The sequence below is a fragment of the Columba livia genome, chromosome 34, assembly GCF_036013475.1.
Source record: "Columba livia isolate bColLiv1 breed racing homer chromosome 34, bColLiv1.pat.W.v2, whole genome shotgun sequence".
Classification (NCBI taxonomy): Eukaryota; Metazoa; Chordata; class Aves; order Columbiformes; family Columbidae; genus Columba; species Columba livia.
The window spans coordinates 266,824-290,086 of record NC_088635.1 but is presented as its reverse complement, the minus strand read 5'-3'; the positions used below and the strand labels follow the sequence as shown (position 1 = coordinate 290,086).

At 59.1% G+C, this 23,263-nt stretch overlaps 1 protein-coding gene across 1 annotated transcript in view; it reads left to right on the top strand.

Annotated features, from left to right (window-relative positions):
- Positions 1 to 23,263, top strand: part of ACTN4 (actinin alpha 4) — a 28,569-nt gene that overhangs the window by 1,110 nt on the left and 4,196 nt on the right. Inside the window, 16 exon segments of the mRNA XM_065044234.1 lie at positions 5,964 to 6,078; positions 7,949 to 8,068; positions 8,944 to 9,030; positions 9,740 to 9,827; positions 10,509 to 10,587; positions 10,719 to 10,800; positions 10,957 to 11,042; positions 12,639 to 12,731; positions 15,363 to 15,593; positions 15,760 to 15,907; positions 17,266 to 17,416; positions 18,819 to 18,927; positions 19,957 to 20,097; positions 21,059 to 21,241; positions 21,425 to 21,559; positions 22,614 to 23,243. Of these exon segments, the coding sequence (XP_064900306.1) occupies positions 5,964 to 6,078; positions 7,949 to 8,068; positions 8,944 to 9,030; positions 9,740 to 9,827; positions 10,509 to 10,587; positions 10,719 to 10,800; positions 10,957 to 11,042; positions 12,639 to 12,731; positions 15,363 to 15,593; positions 15,760 to 15,907; positions 17,266 to 17,416; positions 18,819 to 18,927; positions 19,957 to 20,097; positions 21,059 to 21,241; positions 21,425 to 21,559; positions 22,614 to 23,243 (2,478 nt within the window).

Here is a 23,263-nt window from a genome sequence, read left to right as displayed (position 1 = left end):
TCTGTGGGGACCCCTCGGTGTTTAGAACCAGAAGGGTTCCATGGGGACCCCTCGGTGTTTAGAACTTGGGGGGGTCTGTGGGGACCCCTCGGTGTTTAGAACTTGGGGGGTTCTGTGGGGACCCCTCAGTGTTTAGAACCAGAAGGGTTCCATGGGGACCCCTCGGTGTTTAGAACTTGGGGGGGTCTGCAGAACCCCATGGTAGGAAATGGGGGTGCTGGGGGGAGACACCCCAAGGGGTCACTGGGGTCCTGGGGCTGGGGGCGCCTTGGGGACACTGGGTGGGCTTGGGTGGCTGGGGAAGGCCTTGGGGGTCTGGGCAGGACTTGGGGGGCTGACACGGCCACCCCAGCCCTGTGGGGAGATGCTCCTGTGCCGGGGGGGGGGCTGCAGAGCTTTGAGAACCCCCCCATTCCCCTCTTTACGGATGTGGGACCAGACGGCGCCAAAACGTCGGGATCCGCTCCCCGGGCCAGGAACGGGGAAACATGGGAGGAGGAAAAGGGCGGGGGGGTGGGGCAGGGCGAAGGGCGCCGGGGACAAGTGACAACGCGGGGCGACGTCCCCGCGCCGCACCCGGCACCTCCCGCCAACACCCGACCCCCCGGGTTAATCATTGCGGAGCGTCCCGGCGCGGCCGCTCGCCGTTAATTACCTTCATTAGCGGCGGTTGCGGCGGGGGCCGAAGGGCAGAGCCCCCGCGGCCCAGGTCGACCCACCTCTGATTTCCAAGCACGGCGCAATTTTGGGGGCAGGACGCGCCGTTTTGGTTCTGCCGGCGGTTTTAAGGAGTTTCGGGGTCCCTTGGTGGGGCCGGGGGCTCCGGTTTCAGCCCCATATGGGGAATGGGCTCCACATTTGAACTGGTGGTGCGGTCGGGACCCCCCCGGCCGCCGCCTCGTTAACACGCCTCGTTAATTGAAGCGTCTCCCGGCTCCGTCCTCCCTTTCTCCGGTGACTTCGCCTCCTCCTCCAGCACCAACAACTCCATGAACCTGGGGGTTCGGCCGCCCCGAAAACACCACGACGAGCCTCCCAACGAGCCCCGACCCGCGGAGGACGCGTTGGAAACGGCCGCGGAACGACCGGTTTTGGCGTTAATTAACATTTCCAGAGCAACTTCCCGTCGTGGCGAAGCTGCCGGCGCGTCCCCCGTGGATCCGCGGATCCGAGGCCCCGCGTGGGGCTGCTGCTCTGGAATGCCAGTTATGCGGCCGGAGCCGCGGGGGCACGGCGTCCTTCCTGCCGCCCCGCTGCCAAAAACAACCCGGAAAAAGGCAAAATCGCCGCCTTAAATAGCCACGCTTGGGAAAGAACTCGGCGAGGATCCGGCGGCCCCGAGGGCCGTAACGAACCTGGGCGCTAATTACCCGCGTCGGGATAAAACACCGAGGTGCCGGCGCCGGGTGTGTTTTAAACCCGCGTTTTAAACCCGTTTTCGCGCGTCCCGAGTGGGTTTTAGGCCTAATCCGCCTCCGTAATCCCGACTTCTCGATCCCAGCTCGGCGGGTTCGTTTACCCGCTCGTTAATTGTCCATAAATGGGGAATAATTGGAGGCGCCAAATGCTTTCTCGGGGTGTGGCCTGACTCACCTGCGCCCGTATCGCCCGGAGCCGCTCCCCGCCCCGCGGGATGGGCCGTTTTCCCCCCTTTTCACCCCAAAACCCCCTCGGGAACGGGCGCAGACGTCGCTGCTCATTCCGCTCTCAATTTAGCCGTTTTCCCCCCTTTTCACCCCAAAACCCCCTCGGGATCGGGCGCAGACGTCGCTGCTCATTCCGCTCTCAATTGAGCCGTTTTCCCCCCTTTTCACCCCAAAACCCCCTCGGGATCGGGCGCAGACGTCGCTGCTCATTCCGCTCTCAATTGAGCCGTTTTCCCCCCTTTTCACCCCAAAACCCCCTCGGGATCGGGCGCAGACGTCGCTGCTCATTCCGCTCTCAATTGAGCCGTTTTCCCCTCTTTTCACCCCAAAACCCCCTCGGGAACGGGCGCAGACGTCGCTGCTCATTCCACTCTCAATTGAGCCGTTTTCCCCCCTTTTCACCCCAAAACCCCCTCGGGATCGGGCGCAGACGTCGCTGCTCTTTGCCCGCTCTCAATTTAGCCATTTTCCCCTTTTTTCACCCCAAAACCCCCTCGGGATCGGGCGCAGACGTCGCTGCTCTTTGCCCTCTCCCAATTGAGCCGTTTTCCCCTCTTTTCACCCCAAAACCCCCTCGGGAACGGGCGCAGACGTCGCTGCTCTTTGCCCGCTCCCAATTGAGCCGTTTTCCCCCCTTTTCACCCCAAAACCCCCTTGGGATCGGGCGCAGACGTCGCTGCTCATTCCGCTCTCAATTGAGCCGTTTTCCCCCCTTTTCACCCCAAAACCCCCTCGGGATCGGGCGCAGACGTCGCTGCTCATTCCGCTCTCAATTGAGCCGTTTTCCCCTCTTTTCACCCCAAAACCCCCTCGGGATCGGGCGCAGATGTCGCTGCTCATTCCGCTCTCAATTGAGCCGTTTTCCCCTCTTTTCACCCCAAAACCCCCTCGGGATCGGGCGCAGACGTCGCTGCTCATTCCGCTCCCGATTGAGCCGTTTTCCCCCCTTTTCACCCCAAAACCCCCTCGGGATCGGGCGCAGACGTCGCTGCTCATTCCGCTCCCGATTGAGCCGTTTTCCCCCCTTTTCACCCCAAAACCCCCTCGGGATCGGGCGCAGACGTCGCTGCTCTTTGCCCGCTCCCGATTTAGCCGTTTTCTCCCCAAACCCAGGGCCAAATAAGGGCAAGGAATGAGGAGAATCCACGGGGCCACTTAACGAGGCCCCGACTAACGAGGCAACGCGGATGGAGCAAACCCCTCATTTCCCCCCATTTTTACACATTCCTTCCCCCCCCCCGCCCCCAACCACCAAGCGGTTTGATAATTAATCCCGTTAATTACCACCCGTGTCCCTCGGGGATCCCGGAGGCCGTAATTTGGAGCCCTAACGAGCCGCTCGTTAGCGGCGCTAACGTGGTTTTAACCTAAAATCCACAAAGCGAGCCCAAAAAGCAACGAGGATTCCGGGCAGGTTTGGGGCTAAAGCCTAAATTTGCCTTAAAAGGAAGGAAAACACCCCAAATCCAACAGGATCCCTCCCGGTGCCGCCGTTAAAACCCGATTTGGGGTTAAATCGCTATATTTACACCCCCAAAACGCCCGAATTTGGGGAGGGAAAAGCACCAAAGCGCGTTTTGCCGGGTGCGTTTTTCCTTGAGTTTTTGGGCAAAAGTGGTTGGAAATGGTTTCGCCGTCCCGGGGGGGTTTTGGGGTGTCCCCCCCCCCAAAAGGCGCCGCGCACACAATGCCTGGAAAGCGCTGGTTTGATCTGCGCTTCCGCGGGAAGGAAACGCCGGCGGCGCTTTGATCCCACGCGTCGGGGTCGTGGGGGGGAAATGCAGCATTTTGAGCAGAAACGCCGTTTTGGGGGAGTTTTGGGGGAGCTCGATGGGTTTTTGTTGCTCCCCGCGGCTGTTTGGAGGTGTTGGGAAGCAAGGCCGGGGTTTGGGGGGGGTTAGGCTGGGTTTTAATGGGGTGGCGTCCCCCTAAACCGGAGCCGGGTCGCTCCCGACGTCAAGAGGACACACGGGGATGGTGACGGCGCTCGGGCTCCGTTTTCAGCTGATTTCACCCCAAAACGAGCTCCTGTTGGTACCAACACCCGGCACAGACACACAGTGATGGTGACAGCGCTTGGGCTCCGTTTTTGGCTGATTTCTCCCCAAAACGACCTCCTGTTGGTACCAACACCCAGTACAGAGACACAGTGACGGTGACAGCACTCAAGGCCAATTTTCAGCTCATTTCTCCCCAAAACGAGCTCCTATTGATACCAACACCCGGCACAGACAATCAGCAACGGTGACGGTGCTCAGGCTCTGTTTTCAGCTGATTTCACCCCAAAACGAGCTGCTGTTGGTACCAACACCCGGCACAGACACACAGTGATGGTGACAGCGCTCAGGCTCCATTTTCAGCTGATTTCACCCCAAAATGAGCTCCTGTTGGTACCAACACCTGGTACAGACACACAGCGACAGTGACAGTGCTCAGGCTCCGTTTTCATCTGATTTCACCCCAAAATGAGCTCCTATCGGTACCAACACCCGGCACAGACACACAGTGATGGTGACAGCGCTCGGGCTCCGGTTTTGGCTGATTTCTCCCCAAAACGAGCTCCTGTTGGTACCAACACCCGGCACAGACACACAGTGATGGTGACGGCGCTCAGGCTCCGTTTTCAGCTCATTTCACCCCAAAACGAGCTCCTGTTGGTGCCAACACCCGGCACAGACACACAGTGATGGTGACAGCGCTCGGGCTCCGTTTTCAGCTGATTTCTCCCCAAAACGAGCTCCTGTTGGTACCAACACCCGGCACAGACACACAGTGATGGTGATGGCGCTCGGGCTCCGTTTTCAGCTGATTTCACCCCAAAACGAGCTCCTATGGGTACCAACACCTGGTACAGACACACAGTGATGGTGACGGCGCTCGGGCTCCGTTTTCAGCTGATTTCTCCCCAAAACGAGCTCCTGTTGGTACCAACACCCGGCACAGACACACAGTGATGGTGACAGCGCTTGGGCTCCGTTTTCAGCTGATTTCACCCCAAAACGAGCTCCTGTTGGTACCAACACCCGGCACAGACACACAGTGATGGTGACAGCGCTCGGGCTCCGGTTTTGGCTGATTTCTCCCCAAAACGAGCTCCTGTTGGTACCAACACCCGGCACAGACACACAGTGATGGTGACGGCGCTCAGGCTCCGTTTTCAGCTCATTTCACCCCAAAACGAGCTCCTGTTGGTGCCAACACCCGGCACAGACACACAGTGATGGTGACAGCGCTCGGGCTCCGTTTTCAGCTGATTTCTCCCCAAAACGAGCTCCTGTTGGTACCAACACCCGGCACAGACACACAGTGATGGTGATGGCGCTCGGGCTCCGTTTTCAGCTGATTTCACCCCAAAACGAGCTCCTATGGGTACCAACACCTGGTACAGACACACAGTGATGGTGACGGCGCTCGGGCTCCGTTTTCAGCTGATTTCTCCCCAAAACGAGCTCCTGTTGGTACCAACACCCGGCACAGACACACAGTGATGGTGACAACGCTTGGGCTCCGTTTTCAGCTGATTTCACCCCAAAACGAGCTCCTGTTGGTGCCAACACCCGGCACAGACACACAGTGATGGTGACGGCGCTTGGGCTCCTTTTTCAGCTGATTTCACCCCAAAATGAGCTCCTGTTGGTACCAACACCCGGCACAGACACACAGTGATGGTGACAGCGCTTGGGCTCCGTTTTCAGCTCATTTCACCCCAAAACGAGCTCCTGTTGGTGCCAACACCCGGCACAGACACACAGTGATGGTGACGGCTCTTGGGCTCCGTTTTCAGCTGATTTCTCCCCAAAACGAGCTCCTATCGGTACCAACACCTGACACAGACACACAGTGATGGTGACAGCGCTCGGGCTCCGTTTTCAGCTGATTTCTCCCCAAAACGAGCTCCTGTTGGCACCAACACCCGGCACAGACACACAGCGACGGTGACAACGCTTGGGCTCCGTTTTCAGCTGATTTCTCCCCAAAACGAGCTCCTGTTGATACCGACAGCCGGTTTACACGTCTCACTCTGCCGGGCAGCACGTCTGCATCCATGGGGTTTATTTTACCTAAATCCTGCCCTAAAAGCAGCTTTGGTGCCAGATGCCCCCATACCCGGGACTTCCCAGCCTGGGCCGGGTTTAACCAAGCCCGGCTTAAGCCAGCAGCGCCGTTCCCGGGGCTGGATTCCTCTGGAATTTGCTCCGTTTGCTCGTTGACGTCTTGAGCTTCGCTGGCAAATATTTACACCGGGCCGGTGCGGGGGGGGGGGGGGCGGTGGAAAATGGGGCGGAACGTGCTTTTCTGACGCGCTGTCGCCCGCAGACGTTCACGGCGTGGTGCAACTCGCACCTGCGCAAGGCGGGCACGCAGATCGAGAACATCGACGAGGATTTCCGCGACGGGCTCAAGCTCATGCTGCTCCTCGAGGTCATCTCAGGTCAGTCCCGCTCCCCAAGTACCTTTATAAAGTGATATTTTGGGCTGTTTCCTCCCCAAAATGAGCTCCTATCGCTGCCAACACCCGGCACAGACACACAGTGACAGTCACAGTCGTCAGGCTCCATTTTCAGCTCATTTCTCCCCAAAACGAGCTTCTATCGGTGCCAACACCCGGCACAGACACACAGCAACGGTGACAGCGCTCGGGCTCTGTTTTCAGCTGATTTCTCCCCAAAATGAGCTCCTATCGGTACCAACACCCGGCACAGACACACAGTGACAGTGACAGTCATCAGGCTCCGTTTTCAGCTGATTTCTCCCCAAAACGAGCTCCTATGGGTACCAACACCTGACACAGACAGACAGATACAGTGACGGTGCTCGGGCTCCGTTTTCAGCTGATATCTCCCCAAAACGAGCTCCTATTGGTACCAACACCCAGCACAGACAATCAGCAATGGTGACGGTGCTCAGGCTCCGTTTTCAGCTGATTTCTCCCCAAAATGAGCTCCTATTGGTACCAACACCCGGCACAGACACACAGTGATGGTGACGGCGCTCAGGTTCTGTTTTCAGCTGATTTCTCCCCAAAATGAGCTCCTATGGGTGCCAACACCCGGCACAGACACACAGCAACGGTGACGGTGCTCAGGCCCCGTTTTCAGCTGATTTCTCCCCAAAATGAGCTCCTATTGGTACCAACACCTGACACAGACACACAGTGATGGTGACAGCGCTCGGGCTCCGTTTTCAGCTCATTTCACCCCAAAACGAGCTCCTATGGGTGCCAACACCCAGCACAGACACACAGTGACAGTGACAGCGCTTGGGCTCCGTTTTCAGTTCATTTCTCCCCAAAATGAGCTCCTATTGATACCAACACCCAGCACAGACACACAGCAACAGTGACGGTGCTTGGGCTCCGGTTTTGGCTGATTTCTTCCCAAAACGAGGTCCTATTGGTGCCAACACCCGGCACAGACACACAGCGATGGTGACGGTGCTCAGGCTCCGTTTTCAGCTGATTTCTCCCCAAAATGAGCTCCTATCGGTACCAAGACCCGGCACAGACAATCAGCAATGGTGACGGTGCTCAGGCTCCGTTTTCAGCTGATTTCTCCCCAAAACGAGCTCCTATTGGTATCAACACCCGGCACAGACACACAGCAACAGTGACGGTGCTTGGGCTCCGGTTTTGGCTGATTTCTCCCCAAAACGAGCTCCTATTGGTACCAACACCCGGCACAGACACACAGTGATGGTGACGGCACTTGGGCTCTGTTTTCAGCTGATTTCTCCCCAAAACGAGCTCCTATTGGTGCCAACACCCGGCACAGACACACAGTGATGGTGACGGCACTTGGGCTCTGTTTTCAGCTGATTTCTCCCCAAAACGAGCTCCTATCGGTGCCAACACCCGGCACAGACACACAGCGACGGTGACGGTGCTCAGGCTCCGTTTTCAGCTGATTTCTCCCCAAAATGAGCTCCTATTGATACCAACACCCAGCACAGACACACAGCAACAGTGACGGTGCTTGGGCTCCGGTTTTGGCTGATTTCTCCCCAAAACGAGGTTCTATTCGTACCAACACCCAGCACAGACACACAGTGATGTTGACAGCACTCAGGCTCCGTTTTCAGCTGATTTCTCCCCAAAATGAGCTCCTATTGATACCAACACCCGGCACAGACACACAGTGACGGTGACAACGCTGGGGCTCCGTTTTCAGCTCATTTCTCCCCAAAACGAGCTCCTATCGCTACCAACAGCTACATTTTGCCTTTTTCATGTTTTTTATCCCCATCCTCGCTCTTTTTTCCCCTTTTAACCCTAAAACGCGACCCCCCCGGTGTCTCCTTCGCAGGGGAGCGATTGCCCAAGCCCGAGCGGGGCAAAATGCGCGTGCACAAGATCAACAACGTGAACAAGGCGCTGGATTTCATCGCCAGCAAGGGCGTCAAGCTCGTGTCCATCGGGGCCGAAGGTGGGTCCGGCTTCGGCGTCTCGAGCCCGAACGTCACGGGCGGCTCCGGCTCCTTCCCGAGGTCGCGCTCATTCAACGATGCTCTTGCACGCCCCATTTTCAAAGCACAAACCCCTCTAAAAACCTCAAAATAAGGCAAATATTTGCGCCCGCCTGTTGGGTCCGTTTGGGCCTCGCTGTGGTTTAAAAAGCCCCAAATCCCCCCCGTTTTTGATCCCCCTTTGGGCCGAGCGGCTCGGTTTGGTCCGTCCGCCTGAACGCCAAGCGGAGCGCAAAGCAGCCGCGGTTTCGCTTCGTTTGCGCCGCGATCTCCAGCGCTTTGTCTTTGATAAAGAGAAGGGGGTTAGAATCCGGATTGACCCCTCACCCCGAGGCTCCGGTGCCGCTCGGGGGGTCCCCAATGCGTCCCCCCCCCCGGTTTGGCAGCGGCTCCCCTTGCAGAGCCAGTTTGGGGACGGCGGCTCCTTCAAGGGCCGGGGGAGGTTCCCGAAACCGGAGCGTGTCCCGACTTGGTTCACGCGGGCGACGCGAGGGTGTGGTGGGGGTTACAACACCCAGAGGCTCCCGCGCCGGGGGCACCCCCAGAACAACACGCGTGGGGCCGCTCGGGGGTGGGAAACGCCGGGAGCGCCGCCCTCCCAAAAGGCTGCGCTTGGAAGCGATTTTGGGGACGGTTCTGGGCTTTTTTGGCCGCAAAAGACGCGCGACACGGAGCCCACGATCGTCTCTTGGTGTCTGATGGTGCAGCGAGTCCCGAGTGTGGGGTGGAACGGGGGGACCCCAAAAACCTCCTGCTCGTTCCCGCACACCCGGAGGCACAACCGACGGCGTTTGCCGTGGAACCCAGGCCGGATTTTCCCCTCTTTGGCTTTCAGAGATTGTCGACGGCAACGCCAAGATGACGCTGGGCATGATCTGGACCATCATCCTGCGCTTCGCCATCCAGGACATCTCGGTGGAAGGTGAGGGGCGGGGACATGAGGACACAAGGGACAGGGACACAAGGACACGAGGGATGGGGACACGAGGACATGAGAGATGGTGACATGAGTGATGGGAACATGAGGACACAAGGGATGGGGACATGAGGACACGAGGGACAGGGACAGGAGGATGGGGACATGAGCGATGGGAACACGAGGACACAAGGGACGGGGACATGAGGACACGAGGGACAGGGACAGGAGGATGGGGACATGAGCGATGGGGACATGAGGACACGAGAGACGGTGACATGAGGGATGGGGACATGAGGACACGAGGACGGGGACGTGAGTGATGGGGACATGAGGGACAGGGACAGGAGGACGGGGACACGAGGGATGGGGACATGAGGACATGAGGGACAGGGACATGAGGACGGGGACACCGGGACAGGAGGACAGGGACACGAGGGATGGGGACATGAGGACACGAGAGACGGTGACATGAGGGAGAGGGACATGGGGGATGGGGACACGAGGGATGAGGACACGAGAGATGATGACATGAGGGACAGGGACGGGGACATGGGGGATGGGGACATGGGGACACAAGGGATGGGGATACGAGGGACAGGGACATGAGAGACAGGGACACAAGGACGAGGACATGAGGGATGGGGATGAGGACACGAGGGATGGGGACATGAGGACGGGGCCACGAGGGCTGATCCGGCGTGTCCCCTGGCAGAGACCTCGGCCAAGGAGGGTTTGCTGCTCTGGTGCCAGCGCAAAACGGCTCCGTACAAAAACGTCAACGTGCAGAACTTCCACATCAGGTCAGGAACCGCTGCGGGGGGTACCGAGACCTCGGGCACGGCACCGAGACCTGGGGCACGGCACTGAGACCTCGGGCATGGCACCGAGACCTCGGGCACGGCACCGAGACCTCGGGCATGGCACCGAGACCTGGGGCACGGCACCGAGACCTGGGGCATGGCACCGAGACCTGGGGCATGGCACCGAGACCTCGGGCATGGCACCGAGACATGGGGCACGGCACCGAGACCTGGGGCATGGCACCGAGACCTTGGGCATGGCACCGAGACCTGGGGCACGGCACCGAGACCTGGGGCACGGCACCGAGACCTGGGGCATGGCACCGAGACCTTGGGCATGGCACCGAGACCTGGGGCACGGCACCGAGACCTCGGGCATGGCACCGAGACCTGGGGCATGGCACCGAAACCTTGGGCATGGCACCGAGACCTCGGGCAGGGCCGTGGGGGCGAAACGCGGCTACCGCGGCTTTTACCCCTTTATTCGCTGCGGTTGTGCCTGAGACATCCGCCCTTGTCCAGAGGAGGGTTGATCCAGGGTCTGAGGCAGATATGCAATGTGTCTTTGTCCGTCGGTCTCGCTGTCCATCGGTCTCGCTGTCCGTCGGTCTCGCTGTCCATCGGTCTCGCTGTCCGTCGGTCTCACTGTCCGTCAGTCTCACCGTCCGTCCTCTCCCGCAGCTGGAAGGACGGTCTCGCCTTCAACGCCCTGATCCACAGACACCGGCCGGAGCTCATCGAGTACGACAAGCTCAGGAAGGTAAAACCGCGCTCTGGTTTGTGCCGCTTTTCCCTACGAACCGAACCGGGAGCGCGGCCGTTTGTCCGTCCGTCCGTCGAACGCCCAACCGGGTGTCCCCGCGGCTCCACCCGCTCGTCTCCCCTCTCCAGGACGACCCGGTGACGAATCTCAACAACGCCTTCGAGGTGGCCGAGAAGTACCTGGACATCCCCAAGATGCTGGATGCCGAGGGTGAGCGCGCGGCGCCGCGCTGGACGCCGCGGGGCCGTGTCTAACGCGCTTTTCCCCCCGTACAGGTGTATCCGTCTGGTTCTTAGGAGCCGCCGCTCGGTGGGATTCCGGCCCCGCGTCCCCCGTCTCGCTCTAACGCTTGTCGTTCGCTTGCAGACATCGTCAACACCGCGCGCCCCGACGAGAAAGCCATCATGACCTATGTGTCCAGCTTCTACCACGCGTTCTCCGGGGCACAGAAGGTACCGCGGCGGCCGCCTCGCCGCCTCCGCACCGCAGCGCCCTCCGCTCACGCCTCTTCTCTTTGCAGACGCGCCGTTCCTCTGTCTCTCCGCGCGACCCGGGAACCAGAACCTCAGCTTGTTCATTTATTTATCTTTAACAAAACAAGCCAAAAACCGCTCGCCTTCCCCAAACCGAACGCGACGGGGCCGCGGCGGCTCGGCCGCGTCTCCGAATGGAGCCTCGGCTCTTCGTTAGCGACAAGCAGCTCTGGTTCGGCTCCCGGCGCTCGCCGCGCTCCCGAGGCGGCCTCGAGGTCTCCCCGGCGCTGCTTCACGCGCTCTCCTCCCTCTCTCTCCGCGCAGATATCGTGGGCACGCTCAGGCCCGACGAAAAGGCCATCATGACATACGTGTCCTGCTTCTACCACGCTTTCTCGGGGGCGCAGAAGGTGAGCTTGGCTGGCTGGGGCTGCCGCTAACACACCCCCCTCCCATTTTGGGGCTCCCCGCGGGCGCTTGCACTTGCACGGCTTCTGGAAACCCCGACGCGGGGACGGCTTGAGCTCCGCTTGGCTCAGGAGAGGCTTAAAGCTCAGCCTAAGGCTCCGGCGCCGGACGCGGCTTCCCAGGACCCTGTTGGCGTGCCAGACAGGAGGCGGCGCGGGTAACACTCGCGCAGTTTGGTTTTGAGCCGGGTTTGTTGCGTCTCCTCGGTCTGATCCGGGTTTGCCAGAGCTCGAGGTGGCTTCTAAAAGCAGCTTTTGGGGAGCTCGGGCTGAGCCCCTCGTTAGGGAGGCTCGTTAGAGCCGCGCGGGGTTGGGGACCGCCCTGTCACCCCGGGGGGGCTCCTGCTCCTTCCGAAACGGGGTGAATCGGGAGGGATTTGGGCAATAAACGAGCCTCTTGGCTAAAAAAACCAAGAGAAATCATGTCCGGACCCACCCCCGCGCGGTTCTGCTGTGCAGCGCTGGTTTACGTGTTGGCTAATGAAGATTGGGGTTAATTACCGCCTGTCTCACCCGCCACGCCGCAGGAGGAGCCCGGCGTTCCCTCCCACCCCCCCGCTTGGTTTTCCGATTTCTCCTGGCTTCGTTAATTATTTGGCTTCGTTAATTGGTTTCGCCTCGCTCCCCTCCTGGTTTTGAGTTGATTTCTTTCACTTTCCGCCCGCGGCGACTGGTTCTTCCTCTCCCGCGTCCTCCCCAGACCCTCTCTGGCTCTCGCCTCCTCCTCTTGGACTCTTTGTGCCGCCTCCCGAGGTACCAGGTGCCCCCCGCTCCTCCTTCCTGCCTCCTCCTCATCCTCACAGAGGATCTGCCCTCCCGGGAGGGCCGCAAACCCCCGGACGGTGCTTAAAAACGGGGGAGAACCCCCCAAAACAGAGCGTGAGCGGCTCCGCGCTCCGCACGGCGAGCGGGGACGAACCCCCGGGGGTCCCGCTCGCGGGTTCGGGGGCCAAAATAACACCGAGTTTGCCGTTTCCCCGGTAAGGTTTGACACCGGGATCGCTCGGGGAGCCCCCGAACCCCCGGTAGAACGGGGTGGGGGGACGCGCAGGTTTTGGGGTTCCCCGCTCTGAACCCCCCGCCTCGTCCCGCTCGCGTGTCCCCCCAGGCCGAGACGGCGGCGAATCGCATCTGCAAAGTGTTGGCCGTCAACCAGGAGAATGAGCATCTCATGGAGGACTACGAGAAGCTGGCGTCCGACGTGAGTGGCGGGGTCCCCGGCCTCCCCGCCCCCCAAAACCCCGTGCTCCCCGTTAAACCCCGTTTGCCCCATTGAACCCCCTTTGTTAAACCCCAATTTCCCCGTTAAACCACGATTTCCCCATTAAACCCCATTTTCCCCATTAAATCCCATTTGTTAAACCCCGTGTTCCCCGTTAAACCCCATTTGCCCCATTAAACCCCCTTGTTAAACCCCGTTTTCCCCATTAAACCCTGTTTGTTAAACCCCATTTTCCCCATTAAACCCCATTTTCCCCATTAAATCCCATTTGTTAAACCCCGTGTTCCCCGTTAAACCCTGTTTTCCCCATTAAACCCCATTTTCCCCATTAAATCCCGTTTGTTAAACCCCAATTTCCCCGTTAAACCCCGTTTTCCCCATTTAACCCCATTTGCCCCATTAAATCCCATTTGTTAAACCCCGTGTTCCCCGTTAAACCCCATTTGCCCCATTAAACCCCATTTGCCCCATTAAACCCCCTTTGTTATACCCCAATTTCCCCGTTAAACCCCGTTGTTTTCCCCATTAAACCCCATTTTCCCCATTAAATCCCGTTTGTTAAACACCAATTTCCCCGTTAAACCACGTTTTCCCCATTAAACCCCGTTTGTTAAACCCCGTGTTCCCCGTTAAACCCCATTTGCCCCATTAAACCCCATTTTCCCCATTAAATCCCGTTTGTTAAACCCCGTTTTCCCCATTAAACCCCGTTTGCCCCATTAAACCCCGTTTGCCCCATTAAACCCCATCTTCCCCATTAATTCCCGTTTGTTAAACCCCAATTTCCCCGTTAAACCACGTTTTCCCCATTAAACCCCATTTTCCCCATTAAATCCCGTTTGTTAAACCCCAATTTCCCCGTTAAACCCCATTTGCCCCATTAAACCCCCTTGTTAAACCCCAATTTCCCCGTTAAACCACGTTTTCCCCATTAAACCCCATTTTCCCCATTAAATCCCATTTGTTAAACCCCGTGTTCCCCGTTAAACCCCGTTTGCCCCATTAAACCCCCTTGTTAAACCCCGTTTTCCCCATTAAACCCTGTTTGTTAAACCCCATTTTCCCCATTAAACCTCGTTTTCCCCATTAAATCCCGTTTGTTAAACCCCAATTTCCCCGTTAAACCCCATTTGCCCCGTTAAACCCCATTTGCCCCATTAAACTCCGTTTGTTAAACCCCAATTTCCCCGTTAAACCCCGTTTGCCCCATTAAACCCCATTTGCCCCATTAAACCCCCTTTGTTAAACCCCAATTTCCCCGTTAAACCCCGTTTTCCCCATTAAACCCCATTTTCCCCATTAATTCCCGTTTGTTAAACCCCAATTTCCCCGTTAAACCCCGTTTGCCCCATTAAACCCCATTTGCCCCATTAAACCCCCTTTGTTAAACCCCAATTTCCTCGTTAAACCCCGTTTTCCCCATTAAACCCCATTTTCCCCATTAAATCCCATTTGTTAAACCCCAATTTCCCCGTTAAACCCCGTTTTCCCCATTAAACCCCATCTTCCCCATTAAATCCCATTTGTTAAACCCCAATTTCCCCATTAAACCCCGTTTTCCCCATTAAATCCCGTTTGTTAAACCCCGTTTTCCCCATTAAACCCCGTTTGCCCCATTAAACCCCGTTTGTTAAACCCCATTTTCCCCATTAAACCCCATTTTCCACGTTAAACCCCGTTTGTCTCATTAAACCCTATTAAACCCCGTTGTCCCCGTTAAACTCTGTTTTCCCCATTAAACCCCGTTTGTTAAACCCTGTTTTACCCATTAAACCCCATTTTCCCTGTTAAACCCCGTTTTCTCCATTAAACCCCGTTTTCCCCATTAAACCCCGTTTGTTAAACCCTGTTTTACCTACCCATTAAACCCTATTTTCCCTGTTAAACCACATTTTCTCCATTAAACCCAGTTTTCCCCGTTAAACCCCGTTTGCCCCATTAAACCCCGTTAAACCCCATTGTCCCCGTTAAACTCTGTTTTCCCCGTTAAACCCCATTTGTTAAACCCTGTTTTACCCATTAAACCCCATTTTCCCTGTTAAACCCCGTTTTCTCCATTAAACCCCGTTTTCCCTGTTAAACTCTGTTTTCCCCATTAAACCCCGTTTGTTAAACCCCGTTTTCTCCATTAAACCCCGTTTTCTCTATTAAATCCCGTTTTCCCCATTAAGCCCCGTTTGCCCCATTAAACCCTGTTTGTTAAACCCTGTTTTACCCATTAAACCCCAATTTCCCTGTTAAACCCCGTTTTCCCCGTTAAACCCCACATTCTCTGTTAAACCCCGGTTTCCCATTAACCCCCCTTCTCCCCCTTAAACCCCGTTTCCCCGTTAAACCCCATTTCCCCATTAAACCCCGTTTTCCCCGTTCAACCCCATTTCCCTGTTAAATCCTGTTTTCCCCGTTAAACCCTGCTTTCCCCGTTACACCCCGTTTTCCCCATTCAACCCCGTTTCCCCGTTACACCCCGTTTCCCCGTTAAACCCCGTTTCCCCGTTGAACCCAGTTTCCCCCGTTAAACCCCGTTTTCCCCATTAAACCCCGTTTCCCCGTTAAACCCCGCTTTCCCCGTTAAACCCCGTTCAACCCCGTCCAACCCCGTCCCCCCAGCTGCTGGAGTGGATCAAACGCACCATCCCGTGGCTCGAGGATCGCAGCCCCCAGAAAACCATCGCGGAGATGCAGCAGAAACTGGAGGATTTCCGCGACTACCGGCGCGTCCACAAACCGCCCAAGGTGCAGGAGAAGTGTCAGCTGGAGATCAACTTCAACACCCTGCAGACCAAGCTCCGGCTCAGCAACCGGCCCGCGTTCATGCCCTCCGAGGGGAAGATGGTCTCGGTGAGAGCTGGTTGGCGCCCTCCATCTTGGTGCTCCCCCAGAGGGGGTTTGGGGATGGATTCCTCTCCAAAACGCCGCCAAAATGGCTTCGGGGGGCTCGTGGTGATGAAGGTGATGGAGCCGCAAGCCGCAGGTCCCCCCTGAGCCCCGTCCCCGCCGTCCCCAGGACATCAACAACGGGTGGCAGCACCTGGAGCAGGCGGAGAAGGGCTACGAGGAATGGCTGCTCAACGAGATCCGGCGCCTGGAGCGGCTCGACCACCTGGCCGAGAAATTCCGGCAGAAAGCGTCCATCCACGAGGCCTGGACCGAAGGTGGGGGACAGAGGGGTCATGGCCACCAAATACGAGTCGCCCCCAGAGTGCTTGAGCCCTTTTATAACGCGACGGGACCGGGGGCGACCGTCCCTGCTGTGGGGATGATGTGACAAACCTGGGGGTCCCGGGGACGGCATGGTGACCGTGACCCAGCGCTGGGCCCTTGTGGCCAACGTGACTTTAGTGACATTTTGAGCCCTGAGGTGATTCTGGCGCCATTTTGACCCTGAGGTGATTCTGGCGCCATTTTGAGCCCTGAGGTGATTTGGTGCCATTTTGACCCTGAGGTGATTCTGGCGCCATTTTGACCCTGAGGTGATTCTGGCTCCATTTTGAGCCCTGAAGTGACTCTGGTGCCATTTTTTGAGGTGATTCTGGTGCCACTTTGACCCTGAGGTGATTCTGGTGCCATTTTTTGAGGTGATTCTGGTGCCATTTTGATCCTGAGGTGATTCTGGCGCTTTTTTTGAGGTGATTCTGGTGCCCTTTTGGGCCCTGAGGTGATTCTGGTGCCACTTTGACCCTGAGGTGATTCTGGTGCCATTTTGACCCTGAGGTGATTCTGGCGCCATTTTGACCCTGAGGTGATTCTGGCTCCATTTTGAGCCCTGAAGTGACTCTGGTGCCATTTTTTGAGGTGATTCTGGTGCCACTTTGACCCTGAGGTGATTCTGGTGCCATTTTTTGAGGTGATTCTGGTGCCATTTTGATCCTGAGGTGATTCTGGCGCTTTTTTTGAGGTGATTCTGGTGCCCTTTTGGGCCCTGAGGTGATTCTGGTGCCACCTTGACCCTGAGGTGATTCTGGTGCCATTTTGACCCTGAGGTGATTCTGGCGCCATTTTGACCCTGAGGTGATTCTGGCTCCATTTTGAGCCCTGAAGTGACTCTGGCGCCATTTTTTGAGGTGATTCTGGCGCCTTTTTTGAGGTGATTCTGGCGCCATTTTGAGCCCTGAGGTGATTCTGGCGCCATTTTGAGCCCTGAGGTGATTCTGGCGCCATTTTGAGCCCTGAGGTGATTCTGGGGCCATTTTTTGACGTGATTTTGGCGCCATTTTGACCCTGAGGTGATTCTGGCGCCATTTTGACCCACTGGTGATCAGTATGGAAAGGGTGAGTGTCAGGAGCTGGAGCCATGGCTGACACCAGTGACAGGACAAGGGGTTCAAACGGGAACACAGGAGGTTCCGCTTGAACATGAGGAGAAACGTCTCCACGGTGAGGGCGGCAGAGCCTGGAGCAGCTGCCCAGGGGCCATGGAGCCTCCTTGTGTGCGCCATCCCAACCCGCCGGGTCCCCGCGTCCCCTCGGGGGCTGCAGGCGCCCTGTGGCGCTGACCCCCCCGTGTCCCCAGGCAAGGAGGCGCTGCTGCGGCAGAGGGACTACGAGAGCGCCACGCTGTCCGACATCAAAGCGCTCATCAGGAAGCACGAGGCCTTCGAGAGCGACCTGGCCGCGCACCAGGACCGCGTGGAGCAGATCGCCGCCATCGCGCAGGAGCTCAAGTACGGACCCGCGCACCCCGAAACACCCCCAGGCTCCCCAGGACACCCCCAGACACCCCTGGACTCCCCTGGACATCCCCAGACACCCCAGGACACCCCCAGACACCCCCAGACTCCCCTGGACATCCCCAAACAACCCAGGACAACCCCCAAACACCTTCAGACATTCCAGGACACCTTCAGACACCCCGAGACACCCCAGGACACCCTAGAACACCTTCAGACACCCCAGGACACCCCCAGACACCCCTGGACACCCCCAAACACCTTCAGACACTCCAGGATACCTTCAGACACCCCAGGACGCCCCCAGACACCCCTGGACACCCCAAGACACCCCTGACACTGCAGGCCACCCTAGGAACCCCCATAACAGCTCAAGACACCCCAGGCCACCCCCAAACACCCTCAGACACCCCAGGACACCCCCAAACACCCCCGGCCACCCCAAGACACCCCAGGACACCCCCAAACACCTTCAGATGCCCCAGGACACCCCAAGACACCCCAGGACACCCCCAAACACCTTCAGATGCCCCAGGACACCCCCAAACACCCCGACACTGCAAGCCACCCTAGGACCCCCATAACAGCTCAAGACACCCCAGGCCACCCCCAAACACCTTCAGACACCCCAAGACACCCCAGGCCACCCCCAAACGCCCTCAGACACCCCAGGACACCCCAAACCCCCCCGGCCACCCCAAGACACCCCAGGCCACCCCCAAACGCCCTCAGACACAACAGAACACCCCAAAACCCCCCTGGCCACCCCAAGACACCCCAGGCCACCCCCAAACGCCCTCAGACACCCCAGGACACCCCCAAACACCTTCAGACACCCCAAGACACCCCAGGCCACCCCCAAACCCCCCTGGTCACCCCAAGACACCCCAGGCCACCCCCAAACACCCTCAGACACCCCAGGACACCCCCAAACACCCCTGACAAGCCACCCTAGGACCCCCCATAACAGCTCAAGACACCCCAGGACACCCCCAAACACCCTCAGACACCCCAGAACACCCCCAAACACCTTCAGACACCCCAGGACACCCCCAACCCCCCCCGGCCACCCCACGCTCCCTGCGAACCCCCCGTCTCGGGGCTCCCGGCGCAGCCGCCGCGCAGACAGAGCCCCATTGTTCTGCCGCCCCCCCGTCCTCCCCGGGGGCGCCGCTCGCCCCCGCCTTTACTCGCGCACAATTAGCACGCGGGGCCGCCAACGGGGCCCTTGTTCCCCCATCGCCGCCACACGGGGACGAGATCCCGGGCGCGCACGCCATGGGGATCCCGCGGAACGCCGCCGCTTCCAAAAGCCCCGGGGAGACGGGGGCCGCGCTGTGGGGAGCTGTGCGGGTCCCTGCCCGCCCCCCAAACGGCCGTGCTGTACCTTTTGAAGCGAGCTGGATTACTACGACTCGCCCAGCGTCAACGCGCGGTGCCAGAAGATCTGCGACCAGTGGGACGTGCTGGGCTCCCTGACCCACAGCAGGAGGGAAGCGCTGGAGGTGAGCGGGGGACACGGGGGGACAGGGGGGACACGGGGACACGGGGGACATGGGGACAGGGGGGACACGGGGACACGGGGGACATGGGGACAGGGGGGACACGGGGACGAGGGGGATGAGGGGGACGCGGGGGACACGGGGACACAGGGGACATGGGGACAGGGGGGACACGGGGACACGGGGCACATGGGGACGTGGGGACAGGGGGGACATGGGGACGAGGGGGATGAGGGGGATGCGGGGGACACGGGGACACGGGGCACATGGGGACGTGAGGACAGGGGGGACACGGGGACGTGGGGGACAGGGGGGACACGGGGACAGGGGACATGGGGACGTAGGGACAGGGGGGACACGGGGTCAGGTGGGACGAGGGGGACGTGGGGATGGGGGGGACGGGGAGGATTGGGGGGGACGGGGGGATGGGGAGAGATGGGGGGGACGGGGGGGATGCGGGGACGGGGGGGATGGGGAGAACGTGGGGACGGGGGGGACACGGGGACCAGGGGGATGAGGGGACAGGGGGGACACAGGGACGTGGGGCATGGGGGGACGCGGGGATGGGGGTGGACGAGGGGGACGCGGGGACAGGGGGGACACAGGAACGGGGGGACGCGGGGACGGGGGGACATGGGGACAGGGGGGACGCGGGTGACACGGGGACCAGGGGGATGAGGGGGACGCAGGGACGGGGGGGACACAGGGACAGGGGAGACAGGGGGGACGGGGGGACGGGGGGTCGCAGCGACGCGGGGACAGGGGGGACGGGGGGGGACATGGGGACCGGGGGGGACACAGGGACGGCGGGACGGGGGACGTGGGGATGGGGGGGACATGGGGACAAGGGGCATACGGGGACGGGGGGGTCACAAGGACGAGGGGGACGCGGGGACGGGGGGACACAGGGATGGGGGGGACGTGAGGACAGGGGAGACATGGGGACGGGGGGACATGGGGACAAGGGGGACACGGGGACGGGGGGACGGTCACCGCGGGTTCCTGCGCTGCTGACGCCCCCCGCCCGCGCAGAAAACAGAGAAGCAGCTGGAGACCATCGACGAGCTGCACCTGGAATACGCCAAGCGGGCGGCTCCCTTCAACAACTGGATGGAGAGCGCCATGGAGGACCTGCAGGACATGTTCATCGTGCACACCATCGAGGAGATCGAGGTGAGGGGGGGGACAGGGCCCTGTGCCCTTCAACGCACCCCCCAAGATGTTTGCGGGTGGTTTGGGGCCGTTCTTAGATGTTTTGAGGTGGGTTTTCAAGCTGAGCCTTGGTAGTGTTGCACTTAAATAAAGGGTTTAGTTCAGATACTGTCAGGATATACTTGGGGAAAATAGATGTAGATATAGAAATAGATATATAGATATAGATGTAGATATAGATATATAGACGTATATAATACATACAACCATAGCACCCTGAGAGCGCCCTATCTCATCTGATCTGGGAAGCTAAGCAGGGTCGGGCCCGGTCAGCACTTGGATGGGAGACCTTGTGGCCAGGAAGCCAATGGGACCTGGGGGGGATTAGAAGGGGGTGGTCAGTAGGTCAGAGAGGTTCTCCTGCCCCTCTGCTCTGCCCTTGAAAAAGGGTTTAGTTCAGGTACTATCAGGATATACTTGGGGATCATATATATATATATAATATATACAGCCATAGCACCCTGAGAATGGCTGATCTGGGAAGCTAAGCAGGGTCGGGCCCGGTCAGCACTTGGATGGGAGACCAGTATGGAGCTGGAGAAGAGGAGACTGAGGGGTGATTAATTAATGGTGATCAGTATGGAAAGGGGGAGTGTCAGGAGATGGAGCCATCGGTGACAACCAGTGACAGGACAAGGGGTTCAAACCGGAACCCAGGAGGTTCCGCTTAAACGTGAGAAGAAAGTTCTTCATGGTGAGGGCGGCAGAGCCTGGAGCAGCTGCCCAGGGGGTTGTGGAGTCTCCTTCTCTGCGACATCCAAACCCGCCTGCTTCCTGCATCCCCTCTAGGGGCTCCTGATCTGAAACAGATGAGCTTTCAAGGTCCCTTCTGATCCCTGACATAGATCCTGTGACCTGCGAGGTCCCCAGGGTGCCTGGGGGGGGCCAAGCTGGTGTGACCCCCCCATTCCTGTCTCCCCAGGGCCTCATCGCCGCCCACGACCAGTTCAAGTCCACGCTGCCCGATGCCGACAAGGAGCGCGAGGCCATCCTGGGCATCCAGCGCGAAGCGCAGCGCATCGCCGACCTGCACGGCATCAAGCTCTCCAGGAGCAACCCCTACACCTCCGTCACGCCCCAGCTCATCAACTCCAAGTGGGAGCGGGTACGTGGCCCCCCGGGCCCTTCATTAGCGCGACGGTGATTAATAATGACGGGATCAGCTGCGGCTCCTCCACCGTTGTGCCTGGAGCTCCGTGGCTCTCCCAGGCTCTCCCGGCTGTCCCAGCCCGCCCCGATCCCCGCGGGATCCCCACGGTCACCCGTGCTCATCCCGTTGTCCCCGCAGGTGCAGCAGCTGGTCCCCAAGCGCGACCACGCGCTGCTGGAGGAGCAGAGCAAGCAGCAATCCAACGAGCACCTCCGGCGGCAGTTCGCCAGCCAGGCCAACGTGGTGGGGCCCTGGATCCAGACCAAGATGGAGGTGAGGCCCCCCGGGGTCACCTGCCCAAAGGAAAGGGCAGAAAAGGGTGAAATCGTTGAGCAGAGCGGCCCAGGGGTCTTGGGGTGCGAGGAGCAGCCTCAGCACCTCGGGGTGCTGCGCCCACCCAGGCCCCCGGGGTGCTGTGCAGCCAGCACCGAGCCCTTGTGGCCACAAAGGCAAATGGTACCGGGGTGGATTAAAAGGAGGGTGGTTAGTAGGATGAGAGAGGTTCTTCTCCCCTTCTACTCTGCCTTTGAAAAAGGGTTTAGTTTAGATACTATCAGAATATACTTGGGGAACACATATATATATTGATCTCTATAATATATACAGCCATAACACCCTGCGAATGGCTGATCTGGGAAGCTAAGCAGGGTCGGGCCCGGTCAGCACTTGGATGGGAGACCTTGTGGCCAGGAAGCCAATGGGACCTGGGGGGGTTAGAAGGGGGTGGTCAGTAGGTCAGAGAGGTTCTCCTGCCCCTCTGCTCTGCCCTTGAAAAGAGGGTTTAGTTCGGATACAATCACAATATACTTGGGGATCATATGTATATATGTGTATATATAGCTATAGCACCCTGGGAATGGCTGATCTGGGAAGCTAAGCAGGGTCAGGCCCGGTCAGCACTTGGATGGGAGACCAGCTGGGAATAGCGGGTGCTGTGGGCTGAGCCAGCACTGGGCCCTTGTGGCCAGGAAGCCAGTGGGACCTGGGGGGGTTAGAAGGGGGTGGTCAGTAGGTCAGAGAGGTTCTCCTGCCCTTCTACTCTATCTATCAGGATATACTTGGGGGTTATAAATATATATATATATAAAAAATATATAATATATAATATATAAACACATAACACCCTGGGAATGGCTGATCTGGGAAGCTAAGCAGGGTCGGGCCCGGTCAGTGCTTGGATGGGAGACCAGCTGGGAATAGCGGGGGCTGTGGGCTGAGCACTGGGCCCTTGTGGCCAGGAAGCCAGTGGGACCTGGGGGGGTTAGAAGGGGGTGGTCAGTCCAGCCCCCGACACTCCATGATTCGATGTTTTCGGTCCCGATCGCAGGAGATCGGGCGCATCTCCATCGAGCTGCATGGGACGCTGGAGGACCAGCTGGAGCAGCTCAAGCAGTACGAGCGGCGCATCGTGGAGTACAAACCCAACCTGGACCTGCTGGAGCAGCAGCACCAGCTCATCCAGGAGGCCCTGATCTTCGACAACAAGCACACCAACTACACCATGGAGGTGGGCGGGGGGCTGAGCTGGGCCTTGGGGCGCCCCACGGGGGGTTTGGGGACACCCATAGGTTCCCTGTTCCACTCCCTTGGCACGCAGGGTGTTTGGGGTGTCAATGGTAGCCGGGGTCCTGCTCCCTCCTGTGGGTTTGGGGCGATTCCAGGGGGTTTGGGGACACCCAAAGGTGCCCTGTCCCACCCCTTTGGCGCAGGGGCTGTTGGGGTGTCACCCCTCACCGGGTCTCACTCCCTCCCGTGGGTTTGGGGCGCATCCAGGGGGTTTGGGGACACCCTTGGTGTGCAGGGTGTCACCATTCACTGGGGTTCCGCTTCCTCCCGTGGGTTTGGGGCACATCCAGGGGGTTTGGGGACACCCTTGGTGTGCAGGGTGTCACCATTCACTGGGGTTCCGCTTCCTCCTGTGGGTTTGAGCGCATTCAGGGGTTTGGGGACACCCTTGGTGCATGGGGTGTTGGGTGA